Source organism: Vidua chalybeata, chromosome 5 (genome assembly GCF_026979565.1).
Source record: "Vidua chalybeata isolate OUT-0048 chromosome 5, bVidCha1 merged haplotype, whole genome shotgun sequence".
NCBI lineage: Eukaryota > Metazoa > Chordata > Aves > Passeriformes > Viduidae > Vidua > Vidua chalybeata.
The window spans coordinates 71,200,024-71,209,866 of NC_071534.1; the positions used below are offsets into that span (position 1 = coordinate 71,200,024).

The following is a 9,843-nucleotide window of genomic DNA, read 5'->3' on the forward strand; positions in this document are numbered from 1 at the left end:
AAAACAACCACAAGCTTTTCTCATCCTTCTTCCCATTTATTTACTGATTGCCTTCTTCCCTCTCTCCAGCTGCTCCAGCCCTGATCCCAGCTCAGTAGATGTTGTCCCGGGCGTGCTCCATGATGACCTTCAGAGCCAGCCAGGTCTCCTCGGCGGTGGGAACGATCTGTCTGGCGGGCAGCAGGAATCCGTAGCGCCCCGTGTCCCGCAGCTCGAAGGTGAAGGAATATTTAATCCCCTGGTTGTAGGTCCAGTCGACGGTCGATCCGCTCGCTCTGTCTGAGGGAGGAAAAAATGGGGGGGATTCGGAACCTCGATCGCTTTGTACAGGAATCCCATGGGATATTTGGCCGGTGTGAGGGATGGTTTTGGGATTTGGGGATTTTGGGGCTGCCCCAGCACTTACAGATGGTGGTGATGATGCTGCCGTACTCGTACTGGGTGCCGTACAGGGAGGACAGAGCTGCCACGGCCTTGGCAGAAATCATGTGCTGGGAATACAGGGAAGGGGGAAAGATGAGCCAAAGAAAGCAAAAACCTGTGGGATACAGCTTTTTTCTGGGTGCAACAAAGCTCCTCCCAGTTTCCCAATGGATGCAGGGCAGAGGTGGCTCCTCCTTGGAGCAGCAGAAGAGCTCAACCCCATCCCAGCCTCTCGAAGCACATGGGCCTCACCAGTTCCTGCTCATTTGGTGCCGGGGTCTCGGTGTAGCCGTAGGGGTAGAGCAGGAGCTGGGAATAGCTGTGGATGGAGACGAAAGCCTTGATGTTGCCGTGGCTCTTCACAAAGTCCACGATGGATTTCACCTCGGGCTCCGAGTTGGGGTAGGGTCCGTGGTACGTCTCCGAGCAGGAGTTTCCGCTGGCTCCGGCATCTGCCGAGAAGAGGATGGTGAGAACACAGTGGGAATCTGGGGGCTTCCAAGCCCAAGAGGTATTCCCACCCCTCAGCTCCTTGGTGGTGATTAAGGAATGCTCCTGGGGCTCCTCCTAGAGATTTGTATGGTGACTTCCATTTGTCACTGGGGGACATCAAAGCCCTCAAAGCCCTAGTGGAGCCCAAACCCTCGGCTCTGCCACAGAGAGCAAATCCCACCTCTTCCCCAGGGGACATCAATGGATCTTTGAGCCAGAAACAGCTTTGGAGCCTCTAGCTGGAGAGTGGAAATGCTCCACAGATGAAAGGGGACAGCTCTGACCTCCAAAACCTGCGTCCCAGTTGCGGTTGGGGTCCACTCCGACACAGATGGCACCCGAGTGCCTGGACCTGGTCTTGCGCCACATGCGGTTCTGGAAGGGCAGAGCCACCTCAGCTGGTGCCCAGGGCTGGAGCTCCACAGCTTGTGGTGGTCCCCATCCCATGGAAACATGGGTGAGGAGGCTTTGCCCTCTCAGGGATATGCAACACCCCAAATCCTGCTCCCCAGCCCCATCCAGAGCAGCTGTAGGAACCAGGGAGAGGAAATCCGGGGCGGTACCGTGGTGTGGGTGTAGGCAAAGCCATCTGGGTTGGTGACAATCTCCAGGAAGATGTCCATCGTCTCCAGGACGGAGGCCACACCTTCGTTATTCGCGTGATCCTGGACAATCTAGAGAGGATGGAGGTTTGAGGCTCCCTGTTCTCCCTGTGGGACACCCACCTGGATCCCACAGCTCCTGAGGACCGGGTGGCCCTTTTGGGATGTGTCAGTACCTTCTTGGCAAACCAGACGCCGCTGGCCTGTGTCACCCACTCGCGGGAGTGGATCCCGGTGTCGATCCAGATGGCCGGGCGGTTTGTGCCCCCTGTGCTGAACTGGGAGAGCAGAGAGGGCCGGGTTGGCTTTGTCCCGGTTGCCACTTTCCCCTCTGGATCACCATCCCCAAATCCTCACCTTGAGCACGTAGAGGGGACGGTTCTCAGTCGAGCGGCCAATCTCCAGCTTGCTCACCAGGTTGGGGTTCTCGGCCACCAGCATGTCCATGAAATTGTAGATCTGGGAACGAGACATATGGGGGTCACTCCCAGCTCACCCCCTGCCCAAGAGCAAACTTTTCCCCCCAAAATGCCCCAATCTTGTGCTTTCCCACCTCATCTAGGGTGTGGTAGGTGTCATAGTTGAAGGTGCTGGTGTCGAGCGGCAGCTGGCGGCTGCTGCGGAGCATCTCCATCTGCTCCTCATCCAGCAGGGCCTGTGGGACAAGGGTGGGATGAGCCTCATTCCCACTGATGGGATCCCACCTCTCCCCTGCCTCCCCTGCAGCACCGCTGACCTGCACATCCTCGATCATGATGGAATAGGAGACCCCAGCGGCCTTCAGGTGGGCTTTGACCGCCTGCAGGCTGGGGAAGGGCACGCGGATGTCCACGGGAAGTCCGAGCCTGCGGGGAGCCAGCCAGAAATCCAGCTGGACGGGGAAAAATGGAGATAAGGGGTGAGATCCTGCCTTGGGATGCACCCCCCAGCACCAGCCTGTCTTGCTTTTCACCGCTTGGTTCCCATAATCCCACATCCAACCCCATCCTTGCTTTGCTTGGGGGGTGTAAAACAAAGGCTGTGGGCTGGGGGGTGTCCCCAAAATCCACCTCCACACCCAGTACCTGCAGATGCTCCAGGTCCTGCAGCTCCTGCACCTTCTGCAGCTCCTCATGGCTCTGGGGCACGACGCGCAGCACCTGGTGCCTGTGGGGTCAGGGGGTGCTGGGGGGTAATGGGGACAAGCTCCGGCCCCATTAGTCTGACCTAACCCCACCCATCCATCCCCCCATTCCGGGGATTTCCCCTGAGCCTTTTCCCTGTGCTCCCTCAGGGCTGAACCAACTCCTTCTGCCCCACCAGGTGCCACCGTTCCCATCCCGGCCCCCTTACCCAACGAAGGTCTCAGTGCAGGTGGCCACTGCCACCAGGGCAGCCAAGAGCACGGGGAGCCTCATGGTCAGCGGGGAGAGCTGGTTTCACATCCCAACAGCGCCCTGGGGCCTCTTAAATCCCATGGGATGGCAGCCCTAGCCCGGCCCCTCCAGCCGTCCCTTTTCCCAGGGCCCTGGGAAGGCTCTGGCTGCCACCAGCCAAGGTCAGGCCCTGCTGTCCCCATCCAGGCGCTCCCAGTCCTGGCCAAACCTGTCCCCATGAACCTGCTGGGGCCCTGGTGAGTCAGCTGCCAGCAAGGTGAGACCGGGAGGTGCCAAAATCCCACAGCCTTCAGCGCTGGCTGAGAGGAGGGAAAGAGTCAATTTGGGTTGAGAATGCACAAAACGCGGATTTTCACTTGGGGCTTGGTGAGCTGGATCCCTGAGTCACAGTGCGGGGGAAACTGGTTTAAAATTTGGCTGAGGAAAGTGGTGTAAAGCTTGGCCCAGGATAGAGGTCAGAGCAGGTGACAGTTGTCCCAGTAGCCAAAAATAAACAGCAAATACCCTGAGGGTACCCCACGTCCCTCCTTGTAGCCCCCTGGGAAGGGATGACGAAGCAAAGCTGCTCAAAAACCCACAGGTTTGGGGTTGCTCGCCCAAAAAACCCCATCTCCTCCCATGCAGGCTGGTGGCTCCAAAGGATGGGGACTTTGAGCCAAAGTCATGAGGGGAAAATCAACACCTGCAGGGCTAGGAGTCCTTTTCCACCCTTTTTTAGGAGTTTAGCATGGAAAAAAATGAGGGTGTCTGAAACCACTGAATGTCCATGAGGATTTATTGAGAGGAGGGAATGCCGTGGGAGATTTTGGGGTCAGTATGGATGCTTCAGGACGTGGACCATGATGTCCAGGAGCGCCGGCCACGTCTCGGTGGCAGTGGGGATGATCTGGGAGCTGGGCAGGAGGAATCCGTAGCGCCCCGAGTCCCTCAGCTCCAAGGTGAAGGAATATTTCACCCCGTTGTCGTAGGCCCAGTCGATGGTGGTGCCTCCTGCCATGTCTGCAGGGAGAGGAGCCCAGATGGGAGCCCATTCCCGAGGGATTTGCTGCGGGATGAGGGAGGGATACTCACAGATGGTGTTGGCGATGCTGCCGTAGGTGTATTTTGTCCCGAACACGGCAGCCAAGTCACTCACGGCCTTCTTGGCCAGTTCATTCTGCAAAGGAACCACCAAAAGTGGTGGGATCTGGGGGATCTAGAGCCCATCATTCCCCAAACCTTCTGCTGTAGGTTTTCCCAAAAACCCTTAATTTTTGAGGTTTGAGGTCCATCTCACAACCACCCTCCTCCAGGACCCAGGTGCAGGGGTTCAATATTTGGGTTGCATCTAACGAGAGGAGCAGGGAAGCTCCTGACGTGCTCTGCCTGACTTTGCCAGGTAGTCACAGCCCCACGTTTTGGGGCCATCTCACCATTTCCTGGTGGTCGGGTGTGGGCGCCCTCCTGTATCCATAGGGGAAGAGCAGCATCTGGGAGTAGCTGTGGATGGAGATGACGGATTTCACGTTCCCGTGGGAGCGGATGAAATCCACGATGGCTCTCACTTCCCTCTCGGAGTGGGCGTGAGGGCCATGATAGGTCTCGGAGCAGGGATTGCTGCTGGAGCCAGCACCTGGAGCAGGGGGAGGAGGAGATCCAGAGAAGATCCCTCAGGAAGGGTTTCCATCCCTGGGTTTCTCTGCTCTAGCAGAAAGTTTTGATGTTTTGAGGCACAAACAATGCCTGGCGTGGGGACTGGTGGCTGAGGTCTCACCTCCAAACCCAGCATCCCAATTTCGGTTGGGATCCACTCCGACGCAGCGGGATCCAGCGTTGATGGACCTGGTCTTGCGCCACAGGCGGTTCTAGGAGCGCGCGGAGAGGAGACTGGTACAGGGATGTGAACCCCAACCCCTGCCAAGCATCTCCAGGGATCTCCACTCACCGTCCCACGTGGGGAGGAACATCCCTCCCCACCCAAAAACCACAGACAGCTGTGGTTGGGAACAGCGCTGGAACATCCCCCCACAATGTCCCCACACTCACAGAGCTGTGGGTGAAGGCAAAGCCGTCAGGGTTGGTGACAATCTCCAGGAAAATGTCCATGCTGTCCAGGATGGCCGTGACAGAGGGGTCCTGCCCATATTCCATGGCGATCTGTGCATGGAGAGGAGCAGGAGCTGCCCTGGTGCCCCTCAGACACAAGGGGTGGGACGGATGCAGGGTAAGAACTGGGGTCCCACATCCCAGGTGATCCCCAAGTCACCTTGTTGGCCGTCCAGACACCGGTGGCTTGGGTGATCCATTCCCGTGAGTGGATGCCGGTGTCCAGCCAGATGGCCGGACGGTTCGATCCCCCAGTGCTGAACTGTGCAGAATCACGGGATCATTTAGGTTGGGAAAAACCCTCCAGGATCATGGAATCCACCCTGTGCCACACCCCCATCTTGTCCCCAGCCCAGAGCCCTGAGTGCCACATGCAGGAGTTCCTCAGACACCTCCAGGGACGGGCACTCCAAACCTCCCTTCCAAGGCCTGACCCCCTTTCCATGGGGAAATTCCTGCTGCTGTCCACCCTGAGCCTCCCTTGGCACAACTTCTCATCCTGAGGGGGATTTTCAGGACGAGGCTGCCCCAGGACCCACCTTCAGCACGTACAGGGGCCGCTTCTCGTAGCTCTGCCCGATCTGGATCTTGCTGACGAGGCTGGGATGATCCTCCACCAGGACATCCATCCACTGGTAGATCTGGAAGGAGGAGCTGCTGGGTCACGAGGCTCAGCCTGGTTCTCACCTTTTGCTTTTGAGGGTATCCAGCACCGGCTGCCACAAGCAGAGCTTCCCTGGGGAAGATCTGGTGCTTCCCTGGAGACCTGGGACTCCCCTGGAGAAGACCTCGTGATTCCCTGGAGAACACGAGGTGGCTGAGGCTCTGTGTGAGCAGGGAAAGGCACATCACGAGGTTTTTGGAAAAGTAGAATGAATGGTGGGGGGAAAAGCTCTGAGAACCACCCTCCCCCCCAACACCACCAGAGCCCCCACCAGTCCCAAACTGGGCTCCAAGCACCCCCAAAGTGAAGCTGAAAATGTCTTCCACAGGGTGAGAGATTCCAGGCGTGGCCACGCTGGATGTGGAAGGTTTCCCAGTCTCCCATCTCAGCTAAAAGCTCCACCAAGGAGGAGAAACATGTCCCAGGGAGGTCTCACTGTCACAAGAACTCACCACGACCTTCACCACATGGATGTGACCCCAGCAGGACAAAGCCAGTGCTCTGCAGAGAAAGGTACCTCATCTATGGTGTGGTAGGAGGCAAAATCGAATGTCCTGGAGCTTCTCTTTACCCTCCTAGACTTCCTCATGCTTTCCTTTTCTTCATCCAATAGTTCCTGGTTAGGAGGCAAAAAAATCCCCAAGATCAAAAAGGTTGGAAGGAGCCAGATTTTTCTTCTTGATTTCCAACTGTTTGGACTTTCTCTCAGGATTGAGCTGCAGGAGATCATCCTGTTCCCATCATAGCTGTTACCTGCACGTCCTCGATCATGATGCTGTAGGAAAAATTATGGGAATCCAGGAATTTTTTGACTTCTTGGAGGCTGGGGAAGGGCACCCGCAGGTCCACGGGGTGGCTGGGGCTGTTGGGGTGACGCCAAAAGTCCACCTGGGAAGAAGAAGTTGAGCTGAAAGGGAGAACTCGGCCCCATCCTTCGCTGGTGCTCATCCACTGAGCTCCCCAACACCTCCAGGGGTCTCACAGGAATTTCCATGAAGGATCTAAAAAGGTTTTTGGACAAATTTTGGGCCACAGATGGATGTCTGCATAGGGATTTACAGAAGTGTTTCAGCCCAAGTTGTTTGAGTAAGTATTTGTGGAATGTTCCCAGTTTGCACGAAACAGGAGCTCTGAGCTCAAAGAGCCCCAGGTTAAATTCATATTTATATGGTTCTAAGTTATACATCTCAAAAATGGGGAGGAAAATTGGATTGGGTGGCAGAAGAAGGAGGGAGCCCTGGATTCCCCAGGGTCTGTGACCAGGGGGGTGCTCAGGACCCCTGAGAGCTCACCTGCAGCTCCTCCTGCTCGCCCAGCACCCTGAGCAGGACGATGTGCTCCTCGTTCCTGGCTGTGACACGAAGGACCTGGTCCCTGCAGGGAGGCAGAGGGGTCACAGAGAGGGGACTCTGGCCTGGGGGGAGGCTGGGGAAGCTCCACACCAGCTCAGAGGGTTGGAAAATGCATCAATATTTGGTGTTGAGAGAAAACAATGCAGGTTCAAAGCAGCCGTGACAGGGAAAGAGCAAGTGCTGGGAGCCTGAGATGATCTCCAGCCTTGTTTGATCAGCTCCCAAGATGTTGGGCAATATCTCACATGGATATGTTCTCTGTCTATGGATGTATTCCCTAGCAGAGGTCCCAGTCCAGCCTGGCTGGGCTTCCCAAGGACAGGCACAACCCCTGGAAAGGAGGAAATGTTCTGTGGGAGAGAGGTTTTCTTATCTCAGATCAATCCTCTACCTCCAACCTCTCCTGTTGGGCAGTGCTTAAAGCCACTCCCAAAATGGCACAAAATTTCTTCACCTTTCCCCTTTCATACCTTTCATCCTCTTAACTCCCATTTATCAGTTTAACCACTTCCCCAAGGTGATAGCAATTTCCATTCTGTGCCTGGGGGACTCAGGCAGGCATTAAATCCTTGTGATTTTTTCCTGAATCAGGAAGCAGCCCTGACATTCCCTGGCCAGTCTTGGCTTGCGGCTGCTCGGATCCCTCCCGGCCACCCCCCTGCCTGGAGGAGAGTGATGGGATCCTGGAGGGATCCCTCAACCACGGCATCGTGCCTGAGGAGGAAGGAAAGCAGGGAGGAAGGTGGGTCAGTCACATCACAGAATATCCTGAGCTGGAAGGGACCCACAAGGATCAAATCCAAGTCCAGGCTCTGCCCAGACACCCCAACAATCCCACCCTGTCCTTGAGAGTGTTGTCCAAACACTCTTGGATCTCTGGCAGCCTTGGGAATGTGACCATTCCCTGGGGAGCCTGGGCAGTGCAGTGATCCTCGTTCTGGATTAGGAAGCTTTCCTGATATCCAACCTAACCCCCCCTGTCACAGCTCCATCCATACCCTGGGTCATGAGATCACCAGCTCTGGCTCCAGCATCAGTCCAGCTGGTGGGATGTCCAGCATCCTGAGGGTTTTTTTTTATGGATAGGTTTTCCCTACTCTGAACATGGAATTCCCACTTCCTCTACAAATTAGTTCTCATTGCCAGTCCATTCATTTCTGGAAATGGGTTGGAAGCTTTGGGAGTTTTGGGTTGTCCTGACCCCCTGCTACATTCCATGCCCCCTTCTCAGCCTCATTCCTGCACTGGTGCTGTTCCTATCTCCAGGAGCTGCAACCAGGATGTTCATCCTGGAAAAGTGCTGGCCTCCCTCCACAGGGCTCCTTCTCCAGCCACATCTTGTTCTTTCCCACGGTGTGTTATTCCCAGAAATCCTTGGCTGTTATTCCCAGCAATCCTTGGGTTTTATTCCCGACAGTCCTTGGATGGCTCCTCAGCCATCGTCTTTGAGCCATACACATGCTCCCCATATCCTCTGGGATTCCACAGCCTGGCAAAGCTTGGAGCGATGCCCTCAGGCTTCAGCATTCCCTAATTTCTACCTGCTGCACGCTCCAAACCTCCCTCCAAACCTGGGCTGAAACCAAATCTTTCCTAGTTGGCAGAAAACCCTGTTGGATTTCCATCCTTCGGGATGTCACCCTTCTGGTTGACCCTGAAGGATGGTGGGTGGGGATGTGCCTCTCTCAGCTGGATCCCCATCCCAGCTGTGGTGTCCCACCACCCCCAGTCCCAGCAGGACTCACCCCACGAAAAGCTGCTCGGTGCTGGTGACCCCCAGGAGGGCGAGGAAGACCAGGAGGGTCTCCATGGTGGGTGGGAGCAGAGCACAGCCCCGAGGACAGACAGAACCCCCTCGGTGGTCGGGGTCCCTCCCGGAGCTCCTCACCAGGGCCGCATCCGCCGTCCCCGCGTCGGCAGCGACAAACAGAGCAGGCAGGAAGGGCTCCCGCGAGCCCAAATGTTTGCTTTATTTGGCAAAGTCAACACAAGAGCAGCCAAATTAGGGAGGATCTGATAACGTCTTCCTCGGTGAGTGGGCCCTGGATGAGTGTCCGTGCTCCCAGCTCCGAGCTGCCGTGGGCACGGGCGGCTCCCAACCCACGGGCGTGGGACAGTGGGGATGGCGTGGTCACAGGAGCCCCAAAACCACAAGGAAACACCTCTTTGTTTCCATGGATTTCTTCATTACACATTGCTATGAGTAAGTCAATCCTAATTATGATTAGTAATGCATGTGTAATTACAAGCTACTACAAAGTTACTTGCAGAAAAAGGAAGCATTTAAGCATAGACTTATTTATGATTAATTAGTTTATGCATACATTATAGATATAGATACATTTCATATATATATATATATGAAATGTAAAATATTCAAATTATTCATCAAACCATTCCCAGGAGTGGGGTCACTTGATGGTGGATGAAATCTCACTTCAAAGCTGATGGAAGTCGTGGAGCTCGGAGGTGCACAAGGACGTTCAGCTGGGGTAACGCTCAGACAGAAAGGCTCATTTTTGGGTAGAAAATGAATTATTTTTATGTTTTCAGTGTAAGCAGTGGCTCTGGAGCAGCTGTCGCTGACTGGGGCTATCCCAGGAGGTCAGTTTGTCAGAGGTGTCTTTGTTCCCCAGTTAAAGCAGCGTCTTTGTTCTGCAGGTTACAGCAGGGCCTTTGTTGGGCCTTATCTACGCTGCCCCTGAGCTCCCACCGCGCTTGTCAGGGATGCTCCAGGTTCCTGGGCTGTGTTCCCAGGCTGGCAGGCACCTCCCAGGGCAGGTTGTTACAGCTGACATCCTCTGACCATGTTTTTCTCCATTAAATCCAGGGGATTCTGGCTGCACCAG

The 9,843-nt window shown here is 55.7% G+C and overlaps 2 protein-coding genes across 2 annotated transcripts; both read right to left on the reverse strand.

Moving 5' to 3' along the window:
- Positions 1 to 57: 57 nt before the first annotated feature.
- On the reverse strand, positions 58 to 2,914 carry LOC128788238 (carboxypeptidase A1-like). Its single transcript, XM_053943162.1, has 11 exons — positions 2,850 to 2,914; positions 2,582 to 2,663; positions 2,254 to 2,388; positions 2,071 to 2,172; positions 1,875 to 1,976; positions 1,694 to 1,795; positions 1,479 to 1,589; positions 1,191 to 1,290; positions 676 to 866; positions 407 to 491; positions 58 to 279 (listed from the first exon to the last, which is right to left on the reverse strand). The coding sequence occupies exons 1-11, from the start codon at positions 2,912 to 2,914 to the stop codon at positions 92 to 94; spliced, it is 1,263 nt and encodes a 420-aa protein (XP_053799137.1). The 3' UTR covers positions 58 to 91.
- Positions 2,915 to 3,704: 790 nt separating this feature from the next.
- Positions 3,705 to 8,804, reverse strand: LOC128788216 (carboxypeptidase A1-like). Its single transcript, XM_053943127.1, has 11 exons — positions 8,740 to 8,804; positions 6,935 to 7,016; positions 6,396 to 6,530; positions 6,160 to 6,258; positions 5,518 to 5,619; positions 5,139 to 5,240; positions 4,919 to 5,029; positions 4,647 to 4,737; positions 4,306 to 4,505; positions 3,965 to 4,049; positions 3,705 to 3,892 (listed from the first exon to the last, which is right to left on the reverse strand). Exons 1-11 carry the CDS (start codon positions 8,802 to 8,804, stop codon positions 3,705 to 3,707), a joined length of 1,260 nt encoding a protein of 419 aa, XP_053799102.1.
- Positions 8,805 to 9,843: the final 1,039 nt, after the last annotated feature.